The 25140-nt window shown below is 47.3% G+C and overlaps 1 protein-coding gene across 3 annotated transcripts in view; it reads left to right on the top strand.

Moving 5' to 3' along the window:
• The window catches only part of actn1 (actinin, alpha 1), a gene marked incomplete in the record, with an annotated part of 133230 nt that overhangs the window by 54890 nt on the left and 53200 nt on the right, over positions 1-25140 (top strand). For all 3 annotated transcript variants that reach the window (XM_055862479.1, XM_055862478.1, XM_055862480.1), the window contains 5 exon segments: positions 123-209; positions 988-1075; positions 19485-19563; positions 21082-21163; positions 23897-23982. In XM_055862479.1, coding sequence (XP_055718454.1) covers positions 123-209; positions 988-1075; positions 19485-19563; positions 21082-21163; positions 23897-23982 — 422 coding nt within the window.

Genomic DNA, 25140 nt, shown 5'->3' with positions numbered 1-25140 from the left:
TCAGGTGAACATTGATGTCCTTTCACCAGCAGTGAACCTGCTATACTGTTCATAAGCCTATAGTGAAACAGTAAACTGTAAATATAAACTCACACCAACATGGTCTCTCTCCTCTCCTGCAGAGATCGTCGACGGCAACGCTAAAATGACCCTGGGAATGATCTGGACCATAATCCTTCGCTTTGCCATCCAGGACATCTCTGTGGAAGGTACCAGGATGTGAATTCCTTTCTCAGTCGGCTGAGGGACTCGATGGCAACTAATACAGACATTCTTCCTTCTAGTGTTTTGATCTAATTAAACAAATCTTCCTTTATATGGAGACGTGACATGTTAGAGATGTGTGAGAGATGTTTGAGATCAGAGATGTTTGAGATCAGAGATGTTTGAGATCAGAGATGTTTGAGATCAGAGTTGTTTGAGATCAGAGTTGTTTGAGATCAGAGATGTTTGAGATCAGAGATGTTTGAGATCAGAGATGTTTGAGATTTGAGATGTTTCAGAGATGTTTCAGAGATGTTTCAGAGATGACACGTGACTCCCACTCTGATTTGAAAACTCCCTACAGCCACAATGTGATTCATTCAGACTGGTTAAATGTGATTAGTTCAAACTGGTTAAATAGAAACAGTCCAGGTTAATAGTGAGTCTTAAATGGCACCCCCATTCCCTATGTAGTGCACTACTTTAGACAAGGGCCCCTTGGGAATAGTGTGCCATTTAAAACCATGGCACAGCACATGTTTTTATTTAACCTTTATTTTAACTAGGCAAGTCAGTTAAAGAACAAATTATTATTTTACAATGACGGCCTACCTCGGCCAAACCCTAACCCGGACGGCGCTGTGCCAATTGTGCGCCGCCCTATGGGACTCCCCAACACGGCTGGTTGTGATACAGCCCGGGAATCAAACCGGGGTCTGTAGTGACGCCACTCGGGAGCCCGAACTAACTAACTTCTTTTTGATTTGTTTTATCCACCCACAGAAACATCAGCTAAAGAGGGTCTTCTTCTGTGGTGCCAGAGGAAGACTGCTCCTTACAAGAACGTCAACATCCAGAACTTTCACATTAGGTAATATAAGGGATCTGGGTCCCGTTTTACATTTACATTGTAGTAGACGCTCTTACCGAAATCAACTTACAAGAGCTATTAGGGTTAAGTGCCTTCCTCAAGGGCACATCGACAGATGTTTCACCTCGTCGGTTTGAGGATTCTAACCAGGGAACTTTCGGTTACTGGCCCAAAGCTCTTAACCACTAGGCTCCCAGCAGACGCTATGGAAAGGGAAAGGGGGATACCTAGTCATATGGCATCCTATACCCTACAGTGTACCCTATGGTGCACCACCCTATAGTACACCACCCTATAGCACACCCTATAGTACACCACCCTATAGTACACCACCCTATAGTACACCACCCTATAGTACACCACCCTATAGTACACCACCCTATAGTACACCACCCTATATTACACCCTATAGTACACCACCCTATAGTACACCACCCTATAGTACACCACCCTATATTACACCCTATAGTACACCACCCTATAGTACACCACCCTATAGTACACCACCCTATAGCACACCCTATAGTACACCACCCTATAGTACACCACCCTATAGTACACCACCCTATAGTACACCACCCTATAGTACACCACCCTATAGTACACCACCCTATATTACACCCTATAGTACACCACCCTATAGTACACCACCCTATAGTACACCACCCTATAGTACACCCTATAGTACACCACCCTATAGTACACCACCCTGTATTACACCACCCTATAGTACACCACCCTATAGTACCCCACCCTATAGTACACCCTATATTACACCACCCTATAGTACACCACCCTATAGTACACCATATAGTACACCCTACAGTACACCACCATATAGTACACCCTATAGTACCCCACCCTATAGTACACCCTATATTACACCACCCTATAGTACACCCTATGGTACACCACTCTATAGTACACCCTACAGTACACCACCATATAGTACACCCTATACTACACCACCATATAGTACACCCTATTGTACACCACCCTATAGTACACCCTATGGTACACCACCCTATAGTACACCATATAGTACACCACCATATAGTACACCCTATAGTACCCCACCCTATAGTACACCCTATTGTACACCACCCTATAGTACACCCTATGGTACACCACCCTATATTACACCACCCTATAGTACACCCTATGGTACACCACCCTATAGTACACCCTATGGTACACCACCCTATAGTACACCCTACAGTACACCACCATATAGTACACCCTATAGTACACCACCCTATACTACACCACCCTATAGTACACCCTACAGTACACCACCATATAGTACACCCTATATTACACCACCCTATAGTACACCCTATTGTACACCACCCTATAGTACACCCTATAATACACCACCTTAAAGTACACCCTATAGTAGACCCTGTAGTACACCACCCTATAGTACACCCTATAGTACACCACCCTATAGTACACCACCCTACAGTACACCACTCTATAGTACACCCTACAGTACACCACCCTATAGTACACCACCCTATATTACACCACCCTATGGTACACCACCCTATAGTACACCACCCTATGGTACACCACCCTATAGTACACCACCCTATATTACACCACCCTATAGTACACCACCCTATAGTCCACCCTATAGTACACCACCCTATAGTACACCACCCTATAGTACACCACCCTATAGTACACCACCCTATGGTACACCCTATAGTACCCCACCCTGTAGTACACCACCCTATAGTACACCACCCTATAGTACAGCACCCTATGGTACACCACCCTATAGTACACCACCCTATAGTACACCACCCTATAGTACACCACCCTATAGTACCCCACCCTACAGTACACCACCCTATAGTACACCCTACAGTACACCACCCTATAGTACACCCTACAGTACACCACCCTATAGTACACCACCCTATAGTACACCACCCTATAGTACACCACCCTATAGTACACCACCCTATAGTACACCCTACAGTACACCACCCTATAGTACACCACCCTATAGTACACCCTACAGTACACCACCCTATAGTACACCACCCTACAGTACACCACCCTATAGTACACCGCCCTATAGTACACCCTACAGTACACCAATCAATCAATCAATCAATTTTATTTTATATAGCCCTTCGTACATCAGATAATATCTCGAAGTGCTGTACAGAAACCCAGCCTAAAACCCCAAACAGCTAGAATGCAGGTGTAGAAGCACGGTGGCTAGGAAAAACTCCCTAGAAAGGCCAAAACCTAGGAAGAAACCTAGAGAGGAACCAGGCTATGAGGGGTGGCCAGTCCTCTTCTGGCTGTGCCGGGTGGAGATTATAACAGAACTATGCCAAGATGTTCAAAAATGTTCATAAGTGACAAGCATGGTCAAATAATAATCATGAATAATTTTCAGTTGGCTTTTCATAGCTGATCATTAAGAGTTGAGAAACAACAGGTCTGGGACAGGTGGCGGTTCCATAACCGCAGGCAGAACAGCTGAAACTGGAATAGCAGCAAGGCCAGGCGGACTGGGGACAGCAAGGAGTCACCACGGGCGGCAGTCCCGACGCATGGTCCTAGGGCCCAGGTCCTCCGAGAGAAAGAAAGAGAGAAGGAGAAAATTAGAGAGAGCCAAGATTTTCAAAATGTTCATAAATGACAAGCATGGTCAAATAATAATCAGGAATAAATCTCAGTTGGCTTTTCATAGCCGATCATTAAGAGTTGAAAACAGCAGGTCTGGGACAGGTAGGGGTTCCATAACCGCAGGCAGAAGAGTTGAAACTGGAATAGCAGCAAGGCCAGGCGGACTGGGGGCAGCAAGGAGTCACCACGGCCGGTAGTCCCGACGTATGGTCCTAGGGCTCAGGTCCTCCGAGAGAAAGAGAGAAGGAGAAAATTAGAGAGAGCCAAGATTTTCAAAATGTTCATAAATGACAAGCATGGTCAAATAATAATCAGGAATAAATCTCAGTTGGCTTTTCATAGCCGATCATTAAGAGTTGAAAACAGCAGGTCTGGGACAGGTAGGGGTTTCGTAACCGCAGGCAGAAACAGTTGAAACTGGAATAGCAGCAAGGCCGGGCGGACTGGGGACAGCAAGGTGTCAGCATGCCCGGTAGTCCTGACGTATGGTCCTAGGGCTCAGGTTCTCAGAGAGAAAGAGAGAACGAGAGAATTAGAGAGAGCATACTTAAATTCACACAGGACACTGGATAAGACAGGAGAAGTACTCCAGGTATAACCAACTGACCCTAGCCCCCCGACACAAACTACTGCAGCATAAATACTGGAGGCTGAGACAGGAGCGGTCAGGAGACACTGTGGCCCCATCCGAAGAAACCCCCGGACAGGGCCAAACAGGAAGGATATAACCCCACCCACTCTGCCAAAGCACAGCCCCCACACCACTAGAGGGATATCCTCAACCACCAACTTACAATCCTGAGACAAGGCCGAGTATAGCCCACAAAGGTCTCCACCACAGCACAACCAAGGGGGGGCGCCAACCCAGACAGGAAGTTCACGTCAGTAACTCAACCCACTCAAGTGACGCATCCCTCCTAGGGACGGCATGAAAGAGCACCAGCAAGCCAGTGACTCAGCCCCAGTAACAGGGTTAGAGGCAGAGAATCCCAGTGGAGAGAGGGGAACCGGCCCTGGAGAGACAGCAAGGGCGGTTCGTTGCTCCAGAGCCTTTCCGTTCACCTTCACACTCCTGGGCCAGACTACACTCAATCATATGACCTACTGAAGAGATAAGTCTTCAGTAAAGACTTAAAGGTTGAGACCGAGTCTGCGTCTCTCACATGGGTAGGCAGACTGTTCCATAAAAATGGAGATCTATAGGAGAAAGCCCTGCCTCCAGCTGTTTGCTTAGAAATTTTAGGGACAATTAGGAGGCCTGCGTCTTGTGACCGTAGCGTACGTGTAGGTATGTACGGCAGGACCAACTCGGAAAGATAGGTAGGAGCAAGCCCATGTAACGCTTTATAGGTTAACAGTAAAACCTTGAAATCAGCCCTTGCCTTAACGGGAAGCCAGTGTAGGGAAGCTAGCACTGGAGTAATATGATCAAATTTCTTGGTTCTAGTCAGGATTCTAGCAGCCGTATTTAGCACTAACTGAAGTTTATTTAGTGCTTTATCCGGGTAGCCGGAAAGTAGAGCATTGCAGTAGTCTAACCTAGAAGTAACAAATGCATGGATTAATTTTTCTGCATCATTTTTGGACAGAAAATTTCTGATTTTTGCAATGTTACGTAGATGGAAAAAAGCTGTCCTTGAAACAGTCTTGATGTGTTCGTCAAAAGAGAGATCAGGGTCAAGAGTAACGCCGAGGTCCTTCACAGTTTTATTTGAGACGACTTTACAACCATCAAGATGAATTGTCAGATTTAACAGAAGATCTCTTTGTTTCTTGGGACCTAGAACAAGCATCTCTGTTTTGTCCGAGTTTAAAAGTAGAAAGTTTTCAGCCATCCACTTCCTTATGTCTGAAACACAGGCTTCTAGCGAGGGCAATTTTGGGGCTTCACCATGTTTCATTGAAATGTACAGCTGTGTGTCATCCGCATAGCAGTGAAAGTTAACATTATGTTTTCGAATAACATCCCCAAGAGGTAAAATATATAGTGAAAACAATAGTGGTCCTAAAACGGAACCTTGAGGAACACCGAAATGTACAGTTGATTTGTCAGAGGACAGACCATTCACAGAGACAAACTGATATCTTTCCAACAGGTAAGATCTAAACCAGGCCAGAACTTGTCCGTGTAGACCAATTTGGGTTTCCAGTCTCTCCAAAAGAATGTGGTGATCGATGGTGTCAAAGGCAGCACTAAGGTCTAGTAGCACGAGGACAGATGCAGAGCCTCGGTCTGACGCCATTAAAAGGTCATTTACCACCTTCACAAGTGCAGTCTCAGTGCTATGATGGGGTCTAAAACCAGACTGAAGCATTTCGTATACATTGTTTGTCTTCAGAAAGGCAGTGAGTTGCTGCGCAACAGCTTTTTCTAAAATCTTTGAGAGGAATGGGAGATTCGATATAGGCTGATAGTTTTTTATATTTTCCGGGTCAAGGTTTGGCTTTTTCAAGAGAGGCTTTATCACTGCCACTTTTAGTGAGTTTGGTACACATCCGGTGGATAGAGAGCTGTTTATTATGTTCAACATAGGAGGGCCAAGCACAGGAAGCAGCTCCTTCAGCAGTTTAGTAGGAATAGGATCCAGTATGCAGCTTGAAGGTTTAGAGGCCATGATTATTTTCATCATTGTGTCAAGAGATATAGTACTAAAACACTTAAGTGTCTCTCCCGATCCCAGGCCCTCGCAGAGCTGTGCAGATCCAGGACAGCTAAGCCCTGGAGGAATACGCAGATTCAAAGAGGAGTCCGTAATTGGCTTTCTAATGGTCATGATCTTTTCCTCAAAGAAGTTTATTACTGCTGAAGTGAAAGCCATCCTCTCTTGGGGAATGCTGCTTTTTAGTTAGCTTTGCAACAGTATCAAAAATAAATTTTGGATTGTTCTTATTTTCCTCGATTAAGTTGGAAAAGTAGGATGATCGAGCAGCAGTGAGGGCTCTTCGGTACTGCACGGTACTGTCTTTCCAAGCTAGTTGGAAGACTTCCAGTTTTGTGTGGCGCCATTTCCGTTCCAATTTCCTGGAAGCTTGCTTCAAAGCTCGGGTATTTTCTGTATACCAGGGAGCTAGTTTCTTATGACAAATGTTTTTCGTTTTTAGGGGTGCAACTGCATCTAGGGTATTGCGCAAGGTTAAATTGAGTTCCTCAGTTAAGTGGTTAACTGATTTTTGTCCTCTGACGTCCTTGGGTAGGCAGAAGGAGTCTGGAAGGGCATCAAGGAATTTTTGTGTTGTCTGAGAATTTATAGCACGACTTTTGATGCTCCTTGGTTGGGGTCTGAGCAGATTATTTGTTGCGATTGCAAACGTAATAAAATGGTGGTCCGATAGTCCAGGATTATGTGGAAAAACATTAAGATCTACAACATTTATTCCATGGGACAAAACTAGGTCCAGAGTATGACTGTGGCAGTGAGTAGGTCCAGAGACATGTTGGACAAAACCCACTGAGTCGATGATGGCTCCGAAAGACTTTTGGAGTGGGTCTGTGGACTTCTCCATGTGAATATTAAAATCACCAAAAATTAGAATATGATCTGCTATGACTACAAGGTCTGATAGGAATTCAGGAAACTCAGAGAGGAACGCTGTATATGGCCCAGGAGGCCTGTAAACAGTAGCTATAAAAAGTGATTGAGTAGGCTGCATAGATTTCATGACTAGAAGCTCAAAAGACGAAAACGCCATTTTTTTTTTTGTAAATTGAAATTTGCTATCGTAGATGTTAGCAACACCTCCGCCTTTGCGGGATGCACGGGGGATATGGTCACTAGTGTAACCAGGAGGTGAGGCCTCATTTAACACAGTAAATTCATCAGGCTTAAGCCATGTTTCAGTCAGGCCAATCACATCAAGATTATGATCAGTGATTAGTTCATTGACTATGACTGCCTTTGAAGTGAGGGATCTAACATTAAGTAACCCTATTTTGAGATGTGAGGTATCACGATCTCTTTCAATAATGGCAGGAATGGAGGAGGTCTTTATCCTAATAAGATTGCTAAGGCGAACACCGCCATGTTTAGTTTTGCCCAACCTAGGTCGAGGCACAGACACAGTCTCAATGGGTATGGCTGAGCTGACTACACTGACTGTGCTATTGGCAGACTCCACTAAGCTGGCAGGTTGGCTAACAGCCTGCTGCCTGGCCTGCACCCTATTTCATTGTGGGGCTAAAGGAGTTAGAGCCCTATCTATGTTGGTAGATAAGATGAGAGCACCCCTCCAGGTAGGATGGAGTCCGTCACTCCTTAGCAGGTCAGGCTTGGTCCTGTTTGTGGGTGAGTCCCAGAAAGAGGGCCAATTATCTACAAATTCTATCTTTTGGGAGGGGCAGAAAACAGTTTTCAACCAGCGATTGAGTGCTGAGACTCTGCTGTAGAGCTCGTCACTCCCCCTAACTGGGAGGGGGCCAGAGACAATTACTCGATGCCGACACATCTTTCTAGCTGATTTACACGCTGAAGCTATGTTGCACTTGGTGACCTCTGACTGTTTCATCCTAACATCGTTGGTGCCGACGTGGATAACAATATCTCTATACTCTCTACACTCGCCAGATTTAGCTTTAGCCAGCACCATTTTAAGATTAGCCTTAACGTCGGTAGCCCTGCCCCCTGGTAAACAGTGTATGATCGCTGGGTGATTCGTTTTAAGTCTAATACTGCGGGTAATGGAGTCGCCAATGACTAGGGTTTTCAATTTGTCAGAGCTAACGGTGGGAGCCTTCGGCGTCTCTGACCCCGTAACGGGAGGAGTAGAGACAAGAGAAGACTCAGACTCAGACTCCGACTCGCTACATAATGGGGAAAACCGGTTGAAAGTTTCTGTCGGCTGAATGAGCGACACCGGTTGAGCATTCCAACAGCATTTCCCTCCAGAAGCCATGAGAAAGTTGTCCGGCTGCGGGGACTGTGCGGGGGGATTTATACTAACGTTACTATCTGTACTTACTGGTGGCACAGACGCTGTTTCTTCCTTTCCTACACTGAAATTACCCTTGCCTAACGATTGCGTCTGAAGCTGGGCTTGCAGCACAGCTATTTTCGCCGTAAGGCGATCGTTCTCCTGTATATTATGAGTACAGCGACTGCAATTAGAAGACATCATGTTAATGTTACTACTTAGCTTCGGCTGTTGAAGGTGTTGACGAACCATGTCCAGATAAAGCGTCCGGAGTGAAAAAGTTGAATGAGGGAAAAAAGTTGCGATGGAAAAACTAAAAATATAAACGGTAATTAAAAACAGAAACAAAACAAAAAACGTAAAGTTGTCAGCTAGCAAAGTAAAGTAAAGTTGGCAGCAAAACGCACAGCAACAAAACGCACAGCAACACGTCTGCAGATTCAACAGGAAGTTGAACCACCCTATAGTACACCCTACAATACACCACCCTGTAGTACACCACCCTATAGTACACCACCCTATAGTACACCACCCTACAGTACACCACCCTATAGTACACCACCCTATAGTACACCCTATAGTACACCACCCTATAGTACACCCTATAGTACCCCACCCTGTAGTACACCACCCTATGGTACACCACCCTATAGTACACCCTATAGTACACCACCCTATAGTACACCCTATAGTACCCCACCCTGCAGTACACCACCCTATAGTACACCACCCTATAGTACACCCTATAGTACACCACCCTATAGTACACCCTATAGTACCCCACCCTGTAGTACACCACCCTATAGTACACCCTACAGTACACCACCCTATAGTACACCACCCTATAGTACACCCTATATTACACCACCCTATAGTACACCACCCTATAGTACACCCTACAGTACACCACCAGACAATACACCACCCTATAGTACACCCTACAGTACACCACCCTATAGTACACCACCCTATAGTACACCACCCTATAGTACACCACCCTACAGTACACCACCCTATAGTACACCACTCTATAGTACACCACTCTATAGTACACCCTACAGTACACCACCCTATAGTACACCCTATACTACACCACCATATAGTACACCACCCTATAGTACGCCACCCTATAGTACCCCACCCTATATTACACCACCCTATAGTACACCACCCTATAGTACACCACTCTATAGTACACCACCCTATAGTACACCACCCTATAGTACGCCACCCTATAGTACGCCACCCTATAGTACACCACCCTATAGTACACCACCCTATAGTACCCCACCCTATATTACACCACCCTATAGTACACCACTCTATAGTACCCCACCCTATATTACACCACCCTATAGTACACCACTCTATAGTACACCACCCTATAGTACACCACCCTATAGTACACCACCCTATAGTACACCACCCTATAGTACACCCTGTTATACAGAACCAGTGTGTCAACAGAAGTGCATGACATAGGGAATAGGATGGTAACGTTCAGAACTTTCCCAGTAGGTAACAGAATACTGAGAGGGTTTACAGCCAATATACCAAGGTTGTGTCCCAAATGGCACCCTATTCCTTATGTAGTGCAATTATTATTTTTTATTTTATTTAAACCTTTATTTAACGAGGCAAGTCAGTTAAGAACAAATTCTTATTTACAATGACGGCCTATCCCCGGCCAAACCCGGACGATGCTGGGCCAGTTGTGCGCCGCCCTACGGGACTCCCAATCACGGCCGGATGTGATACAGCCTGGATACTTTGGGCCCTGGTCACAATCCTATTCCCTATATAGTGCACAACTTATAGCATGGCACCCTATTCCCTATCTATACCCATTACATTTCATGAGAAATGTAGTGCACTATATAGGCAATGGAGTGCCATTTGGGACTCAACCGAGGCCTCTGGGAGGTTTTTACAGGCAATGTGATTTGAGTAGACCAAGAGTTAAACGACAGCAGTTAAAGAGCCGAGTCAGGCCTCGGGGCAGAGTCGGGCCTCGGGGCAGAGTCGGGCCTCGGGGCAGAGTCGGGCCTCGGGGCAGAGTCGGGCCTCGGGGCAGAGTCGGGCCTCGGGGCAGAGTCGGGCCAGAGGACGAGACCTGCGTCGCAAATGGAACCCTATTCTCTATACAATGCACTACTTTAGACCAGTCAAAAGTAATAAGTAGTGCACTATATAGGGAATAGGGTACGATTTAAATTAGGGCACTATATAGGGAATAGGGTACGATTTAAATGAGAGCACTATATAGGGAATAGGGTACGATTTAAATTAAAGCACTATATAGGGAATAGGGTACGATTTAAATTAAAGCACTATATAGGGAATAGGGTACGATTTAAATTAAAGCACTATATAGGGAATAGGGTACGATTTAAATTAAAGCACTATATAGGGAATATGGTACGATTTAAATTAAAGCACTATATAGGGAATAGGGTACGATTTGGGATGTAGGCAAGAACAGAGCAAGCCGCCTCAGTCAGACAGGGCTAATCGAAAACAGAGCGGTGCTGAATGCAGATTCCAGACAGAGCTAACAGATAACAGACAACTGAGATGTTACATACCATACTGATGGGGTAGAGGAGAGAAAAGAAGAGGAGGGCAGGAGGGAAGAGGAGGGAAGAAGGGGAGAGGAGCGAAGGGGAGGAGGGGGATGAGAGGGGAGGGGAGAGAAGAGGAGAGGAGGGGGATGAGAGGGGAGGGGAGAAGGGGAGAGGATGGGAGGAGGGGGATGAGAGGAGATGCGGGGGGAGGGGAGAAGGGAAGGGGAGAGGATGGGAAGAGGGGGGATGAGAGGAGATGCGAGAGGAGGTGAGAAGTGGAGAGGATGAGAGGGGGGATGAGAGGAGATGCGAGGGGAGGTGAGAAGTGGAGAGGATGAGAGGGGGGATGAGAGGAGATGCGAGGGGAGGTGAGAAGTGGAGAGGATGAGAGGGGGGATGAGAGGAGATGCGAGGGGAGGTGAGAAGTGGAGAGGATGAGAGGGGGGATGAGAGGAGATGCGAGGGGAGGTGAGAAGTGAAGAGGATGAGAGGGGGGATGAGAGGAGATGCGAGGGGAGGTGAGAAGTGGAGAGGATGAGAGGGGGGATGAGAGGAGATGCGAGGGGAGGTGAGAAGTGGAGAGGATGAGAGGGGGGATGAGAGGAGATGCGAGGGGAGGTGAGAAGTGGAGAGGATGAGAGAGGGGATGAGAGGAGATGCGAGGGGAGGTGAGAAGTGGAGAGGATGAGAGGGGGGATGAGAGGAGATGCGGGGGGAGGTAAGAAGTGGAGAGGATGAGAGGAGGGGGATGAGAGGAGAGGGGAGGGGTAAAGCGGAGAGGATTGGAGGAGGGGGGATGAGAGAAGGGGAGAGGAAAAGATGGGATGAGGGGGAATGAGAGGGGAGGGGAGAAGGGGAGAGGAGAGGATGAGATGAGGGGGGAGAAGAGGAGAGGATGGGAGGAGGGGGATGAGAGGAGAGGGGAGGGGATAGGAGAGGATGACAGGAGGGGGGATGAGAGGGGAGTAAACATTGGCTTTGTAAAGTGTTGTAACAATGTGCAAATAGTTAAAGTACAAAAGGGAAAATAAATAAACAAATATAGGTTGTATTTACAGTGGTGTAATTTTGCCTCCGTCACAGTGGTCAGGTATTCTGCCACTTTGTATTCTCTGTTTAGGACCAAATAGCATTCTAGTTTGCTTTGTTTTGTTTTGTTAAATCTTTCCAATGTTTCACGTAATTATCTTGTAGTTTTCTCATGATTTGGTTGGGTCTAATTGTGTTGCTGTCCTGGGGCTCTGTGGGGTGTGTTTGTGTTTGTGAACAGAGTCCCAGGACCAGCTGGCTGAGGGGATTTGTTTCCAGGTTCACCTGTCTGTAAGTGAGGGCTTTGTTATGGAAGATTTAAGAATCGCTTCTTTTTAGGTGGTTTTAAATAGAATTGAATCGCTCTTTTTTGGATTTTGACAGCGGAAATCGTCCTAATTCTGCTCTGCATGCATTATTTGGTGTTCTACGTTGTACACGGAGGATATTTTTGCAGAATTCTGCATGCAGAGTCTCAATTTGGTGTTTGCCCCATTTTGTGAAATCTTGGTTGGTGAGCGGACCCCAGACCTCACAACCATAAAGGGCAATTGGCTCTATGACTGATTCAAGTATTTTTAGCCAGATCCTATTTGGGATGTCGAGTTTTATGTTCCTTTTGATGGCATAGAAGGACCTTCTTGCCTTGTCTCTCAGAATGTTCACAGCTTCGTGGAGGTTATCTGTGGCGTTGATGTTTATGGCCGACCTTGGCCGATTAATTAGGGCCGATTTTGAAGTTTCCATAGCAATCGAGAATCGGCCTTTATGGACACCGATTATGGCTGATTACATTGCAATCCATGAGGAGACTGTGTGGCAGGCTGACTACCTGTTACGCGACTGTAGAGTCAAAAGGACCGTGTGGCTGCAAGGAGACAAGGTAAGTTGCTAGCTAGCATTAAACTTATCTTATAAAAAACAATCTTCACATAATCACTAGTTAACTACACATGGTTGATGATATTACTAGGTTAACTAGCTTGTCCTGCGTTGCATATAATCGGTGCCTGTTAATTTATCGTCGAATCACAGCCTACTTCAACTCTGCCAAACGGGTGATGATTTTTAAAAAGCGCATTAGTTTCACAAATGGACCTAACCATAAACTGTGTTTCTTCCTAACAAAGACCGTAATTATTTTGCTAGAATTTTACGTAATTATGACATAACATTGAAGGTTGTGCAATGTAACAGGAATATTTAGACTTAGGGATGCCACCCGTTAGATCAAATACGGAACGGTTCCGTATTTCACTGAAAGAATACATTTTTTGTTTTCGAAATTATAGTTTCCGGATTTGACCACATCAATGATTTAAGGCTCGTATATCTGTGTTTATTATATTATAATTAAGTCTGTGATTTGATATTTGATAGAGCAGTCTGACTGAGCGGTGGTAGGCAGCAGCAGGCTCGTCAGCTTTCATTCAAACTTTACTGCGTTTTGCCAGCAGCTCTTAGCAATGCTTGAAGCACAGTGCTGTTTATGACTTCAAGCCTATCAACTCCCGAGATTAGATTGGCAATACTAAAGTACCTATTAGAACATCCAATAGTCAAAATCGACACGTCATAATTCCTATAATAACTACAACCTAAAACTTCTTACCTGGGAATATTGAAGACTCATGTTAAAAGGAACCACCAGCTTTCATATGTTCTCATGTTCTGAGCAAGGAACTTAAACGTTAGCTTGCTTACATGGCACATATTGCACTTTTACTTTCTTCTCCAACACTGTGTTTTTGCATTATTTAAACCAAATTGAACATGTTTCATTATTTATTTGAGGCTAAATTGATTTTTATTAATGTATTATATTAAGTTAAAATAAAATGTTTAATTGTTCATTCAGTATTGTTGTAATTGTCATTATTACAAATATATATACAAATCGGTATCGTCATTTTTTTAGTCCTCCAATAATCTGTATCAACTATCGCCGTTGAAAAATCATAATCGGTCGACCTCTAGTGTGTATAGTTTTCTAGTGTCTAGATGGAATTTGTATTCCTTGTCCTGAGGAACTGGGATTTACTGTCAGGGCCCATGTCTGACAGAATCTGTGCAGAATATCTAAGTGCTGTAGGCCCTCCTTGGTTGGGGACAAAAGCACCAGATCATCAGCAAACAGTAGACATTTGACTTCAGATTCTAGTAGGGTGAGGCCGGGTGCTGCAGACTGTTCTAGTGCCCTCGCCAATTCGTTGATATATACAGTACCAGTCAAAAGTTTGGACACACCTACTCTTTCAAGGGTTTTTCTTTATTTTTGTTACTATTTCTACATTGTAGAATAATAGTGAAGACATCAAAACTATGAAATAACACTTATGGAATCATGTAGTAACCAAAAAAGTGTTAAACAAATCTAAATATATTTTAGATTTTAGATTCTTCAAAGTATCCGCCTTGATGACAGCTTTGCACACTCTGCTCAGTACATTGTTTTCACTGAGGAAATGTACGAGTCTGCTGTTAATGGTAATGCAGAGGATTTTCCCAAGGTTGCTGATGATGCATATCCCACGGTAGTTATTAGGGTCAAATTTGTCTAAAGCTTTTGTGGATTGGGGTGATCAGTCCTTGGTTCCAAATATTGGAGAAGATGCCAGAGCTGAGGATGATGTTAAAGAGTTTAAGTATAGCCAATTGGAATTTGTGGTCTGTATATTTGATCATTTCATTGAGGATACCATGAACACCACAGGCCTTTTTGGGTTGGAGGGTTTTATTTTGTTCTGTAGCTCATTCAAGGTAATTGGAGAATCCAGTGGGTTCTGGTAGTCTTTAATAGCTGATTCTAAGATTTGTAATTGATCATGAATATGTTTTTGCTGTTTGTTCTTTGTTATAGAGCCAAAAAGATTGGAGAAATGATTTATCCATACATCTCCATTTTGGATAGATAATTCTTCATGTTGTTGTTTGTTTAGTGTTTTCCAATTTTCCCAGAAGTGGTTAGAGTCTATGGATTCTTCAATTACATTGAGCTGATTTCTGACGTGCTGTTCCTTCTTTTTCCGTAGTGTATTTCTGTATTGTTTTAGTGATTCACCATAGTGAAGGAGTAGACTCAGGTTTTCTGGGTCTCTATGTTTTTGGTTGGACAGGTTTCTCAATTTCTTTCTTAGGTTTTTGCGTTCTTCGTCAAACCATTTGTCATTGTTGTTCATTTTCTTAGGTCTGCTGGACATTTTTAGATTTGACAGGGATGCTGAGAGGTCAAATATACTGTTTAGATTTTCTACTGCCAAGTTTACACCTTCACTATTACAGTGGAACGTTTTGTCCAGGAAGTAGTCTGAAAGGGATTGAATTTGTTGCCTATTTGTTTTTTGGCAGATTTCCACACTACTTTCCTTCCATCTATAGCATTTCTTACTCAGTTCCTTTGGCTTTGATGTCTCATGATTGAGTATTGCTCTTTTCAAGTAGACTGTGATTTTGCTGTGATCTGATAGGGAAGTCAGTGGACTGACTGTGAACGCTCTGAGAGACTGGGCTGAGGTCAGTGATAAAGTAGTCTACAGTGCTATTGCCAAGAGATGAGCTATAGGTGTACCTACCAAAGGAGTCCCCTCGAAGCCTACCATTGACTGTGTACATACCCAGCGTGCAACAGAGCTGCAGGAGTTGTGACCCGTTGTTGTTGGTTATGTTGTCATAGTTGTGTCTAGGGTGGCATATGGGGGAGGGTATACTGTCACTGGCATTTAGGTCGACACAGACTAGTACATGCCATTTGGCCTGGAAATAATTGATTTCCCCCTCCAGGATGGAGCTGTCATCGTTAAAGTATGGGGATTCTAGTGGGGGGGGATGTAGGTAGCACACATGAGGACATTTTTCTGTGTTGAGATAATTTCCTTATTCATTTCTAGCCAGATGTAAAATGTTCCTGTTTTGATTAATTTAATAGAGTGAGTTAGGTCTGCTCTACACCAAATTTGCATACCCCCTGAGTCCCTTCCCTGTTTCAGACCTGGTAGTTTGGTGGATGGGACTACCAGCTCTCTGTAACCTAGAGGACAACCAGTGGGTCATGCTCCTCTATACCATGTGTCTTGTAGGATGGCAATTCCTGTATTTCTGATTTCCTTGATGAGGTCTTGGTTCCTGCTCTCTCTCTCTCTTTTCTCTCCTGTTTTACTAACACAGTGGCCGGCTGTGTGTGATCTAACATGCTCCTCCATTGTTTTTCCACCTGGCTCTATGGACACCAGCCCTGACTCAGAGACTGATCAGACCTGGCTCTATGGACACCAGCCCTGACTCAGAGGATGGTCAGACCTGGCTCTATGGACACCAGCCCTGACTCAGAGGATGGTCAGACCTGGCTCTATGGACACTAGCCCTGACTCAGAGGATGGTCAGACCTGGCTCTATGGACGCCAGCCCTGACTCAGAGGCTGATCAGACCTGGCTCTATGGACACCAGCCCTGACTCAGAGACTGGTCAGACCTGGCTCTATGAACACCAGCCCTGACTCAGAGGATGGTCAGACCTGGCTCTATGGACACCAGCCCTGACTCAGAGACTGATCAGACCTGGCTCTATGGACACCAGCCCTGACTCAGAGGCTGATCAGACCTGGCTCTATGGACACCAGCCCTGACTCAGAGACTGGTCAGACCTGGCTCTATGGACACCAGCCCTGACTCAGAGGATGGTCAGACCTGGCTCTATGGACACCAGCCCTGACTCAGAGACTGGTCAGACCTGGCTCTATGTACACCAGCCCTGACTCAGAGGATTAGAGCTTGTTGTGTAATGAGGACAGGATGGATGTAGAGATCATCTTTCACGTCATATGGAGTAGATTACCTGACATGGAAATGCTTAGTCTTCTAGAAGGATGGACAGGGAGGGACGGGGGGAGACGGGGAGGGACAGGGAGAGATGGGGAGAGAGACAGGGGAGAGACGGGGAGGGACAGGGGAAAGATGGGGAGAGACGGGGAGGGACAGGGAGAGATGGGGAGATACGGGGAGGGACAGGGAAAGATGGGGAGAGAGACAGGGGAGAGACGGGGAGAGAGACAGGGGAGAGACGGGGAGAGACGGGGAGAGAGACAGGGGGAGAGACAGGGAGAGGCAGGGAGAGAGACGGGCAGAGACGGGCAGAGACAGGGCGAGACGGGCAGAGACAGGGCGAGACGGGCAGAGACGGGGAGGGACGGGGAGGGACAGGGAGAGACGGGGAGGGATAGGGAGAGATGGGGAGAGAGACAGGGAGGGACAGGGAGGGACAGGAAGAGATGGGGAGAGAGACAGGGAGGGACAGGAAGAGACGGGGAGAGAGACGGGGAGAGAGACAGGGAGAGAGACAGGGAGAGACAGGGAAAGAGACAGGGAGGGACAGGGAGAAAGACGGGGAGGGACAGGGAGAGAGACGGGGAGGGACAGGGAGAGAGACGGGGAGGGACAGGGAGAGACGGGGAGGGACAGGGAGAGACGGGGAGAGAGAGGGAAAGAGACAGGAGAGACAGGAGAGACAGGAGAGACAGGGAGAGACAGGGAGAGACGGGGAGAGACGGGGAGGGACAGGGAGAGACGGGGAGAGAGACAGGGGGAGAGACAGGGGGAGAGACAGGGAGAGAGACGGGGAGAGACGGGGAGGGACAGGGAAAGAGACAGGGAGGGACAGTGAGAGAGACAGGGGGAGAGACGGGGGAGAGACGGGAGAGAGACTGGGAGAGAGACTGGGAGAGAGACGGGGAGAGAGACGGGGAGAGAGACGGGGAGAGAGACGGGGAGAGAGACTGGGGAGAGACAGGGAGAGACGGGGAGAGAGACGGGGAGGGACAGGGAGAGAGACTGGGGAGAGACAGGGAGAGACGGGGAGGGACAGGGAGAGACGGGGAGAGAGACGGGGAGAGAGACGGGGAGAGAGACGGGGAGAGAGACGGGGAGAGAGACGGGGAGGGAGACGGGGAGGGAGATGGGGAGAGACGGGGAGAGGGAAAGAGACAGGAGAGACAGGAGAGACAGGAGAGACAGGAGAGACAGGGAGAGACGTGGAGAGAGACGGGGAGAGACAGGGAGAGACGTGGACAGATGGGGAGAGACTGGGAGAGTGAGGGAAAGAGACAGGAGAGATAGGGAGAGACGTGGAGAGAGACGGGGGAGAGACAGGGAGAGACGTGGGGAGAGACGGGGAGAGAGAGGGAAAGAGACAGGAGAGACAGGGAGAGACAGGGAGAGACAGGGAGAGACAGGGAGGGAAAGAGACAGGTGAGACAGGGAGAGACAGGAGAGACAGGGAGAGACAGGGAGAGACAGGGAGAGACAGGGAGAGACAGGGAGAGACAGGAGAGACAGGAGAGACAGGTGAGACAGGAGAGACAGGAGAGACAGGAGAGACAGGGAGAGACAGGGAGAGACAGGGAGAGACAGGGAGAGACAGGGAGAGACGTGGAGATAGATGGGGGAGAGACGGGGAGAGACGGGGAGAGACGGGGAGAGACTGGGAGAGACGGGGAGAGACGGGGAGAGACGGGGAGAGACAGGGAGAGACAGGGAGAAACAGGGAGAGACGTGGAGAGAGACGGGGGAGAGACAGGGAGAGACAGGGAGAGACAGGGAGAAACAGGGAGAGACGTGGAGAGAGACGGGGGAGAGACAGGGAGAGACGGGGAGAGACGGGGAGAGACGGGGAGAGACGGGGAGAGACGGGGAGAGACAGGGAGAGACAGGGAGAAACAGGGAGAGACGTGGAGAGAGACGGGGGAGAGACATGGAGAGACGTGGAGATAGATGGGGGAGAGACAGGGAGAGACAGGGAGAGACATGGAGAGACGTGGAGATAGATGGGGGAGAGACAGGGAGAGACGGGGAGAGACAGGGAGAAACAGGGAGAGACGTGGAGAGAGACAGGGAGAGATGGGGAGAGACAGGGAGGGACAGGGAGAGAGACAGGTCAACATGATGTTAAATTAAATAAAGGTTAGGTATTCCTCAGTGCTGGTCTAGAGCTAAGGACATGATTGTCATGATTTTGTCTTTCTCTCTCTCTCTCTCTCAATTCAATTCAATTCAATTCAATTCAAGGGGCTTTATTGGCATGGGAAACATGTGTTAACATTGCCAAAGCAAGTGAGGTAGATAATATACAAAAGTCAAATAAACAATAAAAATGAACAGTAAACATTACACATACAGAAGTTTCAAAACAATAAAGACATTACAAATGTCATATTATATATATGCAGTGTTGTAACAATGTACAAATTCTCTCTCTCTCTCTCTCTCAGCTGGAAAGATGGGTTGGGATTCTGTGCTCTCATTCACAGACACCGTCCAGAGCTCATTGACTATGGCAAGCTACGCAAGGTGAGAGACTAGTGCCCTGATGATACATTTACACAGAACCACTTACTGACTGACACACACAGAACCATATAGATCAACCCTCTCTCCTCAGGGACCACCTGACCTTTCACCTTATAGAGAACCATATAGACCAACCCTCTCTCCTCAGGGACCACCTGACCTTTCACCTTATAGAGAACCATATAGACCAACCCTCTCTCCTCAGGGACCACCTGACCTTTCACCTTATAGAGAACGATATAGATCAACCCTCTCTCCTCAGGGACCACCTGACCTTTCACCTTATAGAGAACCATATAGACCAACCATCTCTCCTCAGGGACCACCTGACCTTTCACCTTATAGAGAACCATATAGATCAACCCTCTCTCCTCAGGGACCACCTGACCTTTCACCTTATAGAGAACCATATAGATCAACCCTCTCTCCTCAGGGACCACCTGACTTTTCACCTTATAGAGAACCATATAGATCAACCCTCTCTCCTCAGGGACCACCTGACCTTTCACCTTAAAGAGAACCATATAGACCAACCCTCTCTCCTCAGGGACCACCTGACCTTTCACCTTATAGAGAACGATATAGATCAACCCTCTCTCCTCTGGGACCACCTGACCTTTCACCTTATAGAGAACGATATAGATCAACCCTCTCTCCTCTGGGACCACCTGACCTTTCACCTTATAGAGAACCATATAGATCAACCCTCTCTCCTCAGGGACCACCTGACCTTTCACCTAACCAGGTGGTCTGATCCCCTCCTGTTTATTCTCCTGGAACAGTACTGTAACCACACCTAACCAGGTGGTCTGATCTCCTCCTGTTTATTCTCCTGGGACAGTACTGTAACCACACCTAACCAGATGGTCTGATCTCCTCCTGTTTATTCGCCTGGAACAGTACTGTAACCACACCTAACCAGGTGGTCTGATCTCCTCCTGTTTATTCTCCTGGAACAGTACTGTAACCACACCTAACCAGGTGGTCTGATCCCCTCCTGTTTATTCTCCTGGAACAGTACTGTAACCACACCTAACCAGGTGGTCTGATCCCCTCCTGTTTATTCTCCTGGAACAGTACTGTAACCACACCTAACCAGGTTGTCTGATCTCCTCCTGTTTATTCTCCTGGAACAGTACTGTAACCACACCTAACCAGGTGGTCTGATCCCCTCCTGTTTATTCTCCTGGAACAGTACTGTAACCACACCTAACCAGGTGGTCTGATCTCCTCCTGTTTATTCTCCTGGAACAGTACTGTAACCACACCTAACCAGGTGGTCTGATCTCCTCCTGTTTATTCTCCTGGAACAGTACTGTAACCACACCTAACCAGGTGGTCTGATCTCCTCCTGTTTATTCTCCTGGAACAGTACTGTAACCACACCTAACCAGGTGGTCTGATCTCCTCCTGTTTATTCTCCTGGAACAGTACTGTAACCACACCTAACCAGGTGGTCTGATCTCCTCCTGTTTATTCTCCTGGAACAGTACTGTAACCTTCTTCTCTCACCTGTAGGATGACCCCATGACCAACCTGAACACAGCCTTTGACGTGGCAGAGAAGTACCTGGACATTCCCAAGATGTTGGACGCTGAGGGTAAGACCAGGAGGGTTAAGGGTCAAAGAGGAAGTGAAGTCGAGACTGCCGTGGCCGCGTTCCAGGCCGACTACATTGCAGACACATGGATAGGTGTTTAACACGTCGTATGATATAGCCTTCTGTTAAGTAATGCAACATCTGCCATGTAGTCGGTCTGGAGCGCGGCCGTGTTTCACTACAACCTTTCATGGTTTTTTAGTGATATCTTGTTCTTAACAAGATATTTTGAACCCCACAGACATTGTCTGGTCCGACCTCTGACTTTTCAGAATGTTGAAAGACAGAATGCACCGAGATGACAGAAGGCTTTGCTCTGATGTCTCTATTCTGAGTAATATTTTGTCCCTATTCCTCATTTTAAACTGGTTAGCTCTGTGTGACCTTGTGTGAGTGAGTTTATTGAATTTTCTCTAGATTAGCACGCAATCTGGAGTGACTCAAAGTGGAGTTTCCCTTCCTGGATATTGTTATCCTGTTTTGATATCCTCAACTTTCATTTGTCAACCTGTCGTCATGTGACTGTGGGGTGGAACTGGAGGTCCAGTGTTCACCATAAAGTTGGATAGAGGGCACACTTTCAACAACACCTATTAAAGGGAAAAAGAGAAATGGACAACTTTAAAGGTGCAGTTATAAATGTGATTGTCATGCAGTTTTAATGATATTTACACACTATGAGGTCAGAATAACTCTAAAATTCAGAGAATGAAGATAATCCCTTTTTAGGTAAGAGCTTATTAAGAGCTTGTTTGAATAAACAAAAAACTGGAATTTCAACCTGTTCAGATGGGTGTGATTTTTTTTGTCCCAGATCATGACATGCTGTCATAGAAACAATCCCAGCAAACATGACGCCATTGGTCTCATTTCGATAGTTGGTCTAGCCGACAAAAAGCCCAAACCAGCCAAACACGAGCTAGCCCGGCACATCTTAGCCCACAGTAATCTGGCATTAGCGCGTAAACCTAATAAAGCTTTAGGGCCTAACTTTACACACGCGCCAAATAGACCTACACACCAATTGCCAAATGCTTTTTGGAACGGGCAGAAAAAGTTAATGTCGATCCCCGCAGAGACAAAAAGAACACTAAGAGAAAAGTCGCAAAATGAAGAGTTGAAAATAAAGAGAAGGGAGGGCCAGAAAAATAATGTCTGGGAAAGATTAGGTGACGTGTTAAAAGAGGATGATAGCAGTACTGTCTATGTTATGATGTGATGATTGTGAGGCGCTATATCAATTCGACAGACAAAATGGCGGAAATGATAAGCAGAAACATCTGAACCATAAAAAATACACGTGAGAAACTTTATATCTATATTTTTCTGATACAATGTAACATTCAGCTGATCCAAAAAGGGCTTATTTCAGTCATAGTGAGGGCTGGCCTCAGGGCCACCTGCATTAGGGCCAATGTGGAGCCGATGAGCATAGGTACACTGGCCCTATGTGTGGGCTGATATTTTAGTCCGCATTGGGCCAGCATCGTGCCAATGTGGACATGTTTGCTGGGATTAACGCAAAAATGTGGCCTCTATTCAACTCTATGGTCCTCATTTGTCTGTTTTGTTTTCACCTGGCCAGAAGTAGCTGACTGTATATAGGGAAGGGGGGGGGGGGGTTGCTGAGACACCCCCACTCTCTACTCCATGTCATTTATCTCTTGTGTTTATCTCCTCCCTCCCCATCCTCTTCCTCCCCTCCCCAACCCCCTCCTCCACATTCCCCCATCCTCCCTCCCTCCCTCTCTCCTGCCTGCTCCCCCATCCACCCCAACCTCCTCTCCTACCCAACCCCCTCCCCCTCCTCCATCCCCAACCCCCTCTTCCAACCCCAACCCCCTCCTCCTCCTCCATCCCCAACCCCCTCCTCCAACCCCAACCCCCTCCTCCAACCCCAACCTCCTCCTCCAACCCCAACCCCCTCCTCCAACCCCAACCCCCTCCTCCAACCCCAACCCCCTCCTCCGTCCCCAACCCCCTGCTCCAACCCCAACCCCCTCCTCCATCCCCAACCCCCTGCTCCTCCATCCCCAACCCCCTGCTCCTCCATCCCCAACCCCCTGCTCCTCCATCCCCAACCCCCTCCTCCTCCTCCAACACCAACCCCCTCCTCCTCCTCCATCCCCAACCCCCTCCTCCTCCTCCATCCCCAACCCCCTCCTCCTCCTCCATCCCCAACCCCCTCCTCCTCCTCCATCCCCAACCCCCTCCTCCTCCTCCATCCCCAACCCCCTCCTCCTCCTCCATCCCCAACCCCCTCCTCCTCCTCCATCCCCAACCCCCTCCTCCTCCTCCATCCCCAACCCCCTCCTCCTCCTCCATCCCCAACCCCCTCCTCCTCCTCCATCCCCAACCCCCTCCTCCTCCTCCTCCAACCCCAATCCCAAACCCCCTCCTCCATCCCCAAACCCCTCCTCCCTCTCCAACACTCCAACTCCCTCTCCTCTTCCTCCCCTCCCCAACACCCTCCCCATCCTCTTCCTCCGCTCCCTATCCTCCTCCTCCCTCCCCATCCTCTTCATCCCCTCCCTATCCTCCTCCTCCCTCCCCAACACCCTCCCGATCCTCTTCCTCCCCTCCCCATCCTCTTCCTCCCCTCCCTATCCTCCCCATCCTCTTCATCCCCTCCCTATCCTCCTCCTCCCTCCCCAACCCCCTCCTCCGTCCCCAACCCCCTCCTCCCTCCCCTTCCTCCCCTCCCTATCGTCCTCCTCTCCTCTCTTTCTCCAGACATCGTGGGCACGGCCCGCCCGGATGAGAAGGCCATCATGACCTACGTATCTAGCTTCTACCACGCCTTCTCTGGTGCTCAAAAGGTATCCCAGGATGCAACGCTCGCCTTCCTCTTCACGTCACTACACCACTCCCCTGGTTGTCTGTCTGTCTGTCTGTCTGTCTGTCTGTCGTTAAATGGTTCGCTCTTACAAGCAGTTCATTAGGTACACCACCTGTTAAATGGTTCACTCCTACAGACAGTGGGCAGTTTATTAGGTACACCACCTGTTAAATGGTTCACTCCTACAGACAGTGGGCAGTTTATTAGGTACACCACCTGTTAAATGGTTCGCTCTTACAAGCAGTTCATTAGGTACACCACCTGTTAAATGGTTCACTCCTACAGACAGTGTGCAGTTTATTAGGTACACCACCTGTTAAATGGTTCGCTCCTACAGACAGTGGGCAGTTTATTAGGTACACCACCTGTTAAATGGTTCACTCCTACAGACAGTGGGCAGTTTATTAGGTACACCACCTGTTAAATGGTTCACTCCTGCAGACAGTGGGCAGTTTATTAGGTACACCACCTGTTAAATGGTCCCCTTCCTTCAGACAGTGGGCAGTTTATTAGGTACACCACCTGTTAAATGGTTCGCTCCTACAGACAGTGGGCAGTTTATTAGGTACACCACCTGTTAAATGGTTCACTCCTGCAGACAGTGGTCAGTTTATTAGGTACACCACCTGTTAAATGGTTCGCTCCTACAGACAGTGGGCAGTTTATTAGGTACACCACCTGTTAAATGTTTCGCTTCTACAGACAGTGGGCAGTTTATTAGGTACACCACCTGTTAAATGTTTCGCTTCTACAGACAGTGGGCAGTTTATTAGGTACACCACCTGTTAAATGGTTCACTCCTGCAGACAGTGGTCAGTTTATTAGGTACACCACCTGTTAAATGGATCGCTGCTACAGACAGTGAGTCATGTGACCGTGGCTTGCTAGATAATGCAGGCAGACAGGTATCGATGCATCCAGCTACTATTTGTTTAACATTCGAACGGGAAAAACGAGTGACCTAAGCGACTTCGATCGCGTTATGACCGTCGGCGCCAGGCGCGCCGGTTCCAGGATCTCAGAAATGGCTTCCTGGGCTTTTCACACACGACACGTGTCTAAGGGTTTACAGAGAACGGCGCAATTTTTTTTACAAACATCTAGTCAGTGGCAGTCCTGGGGCTGAAAACAGCTCGTT

The sequence above is a fragment of the Salvelinus fontinalis genome, chromosome 15, assembly GCF_029448725.1.
Source record: "Salvelinus fontinalis isolate EN_2023a chromosome 15, ASM2944872v1, whole genome shotgun sequence".
Classification (NCBI taxonomy): Eukaryota; Metazoa; Chordata; class Actinopteri; order Salmoniformes; family Salmonidae; genus Salvelinus; species Salvelinus fontinalis.
The sequence above is the reverse complement of the archived record's forward strand: the minus strand, read 5'-3'. Positions and strand labels throughout refer to the sequence as shown.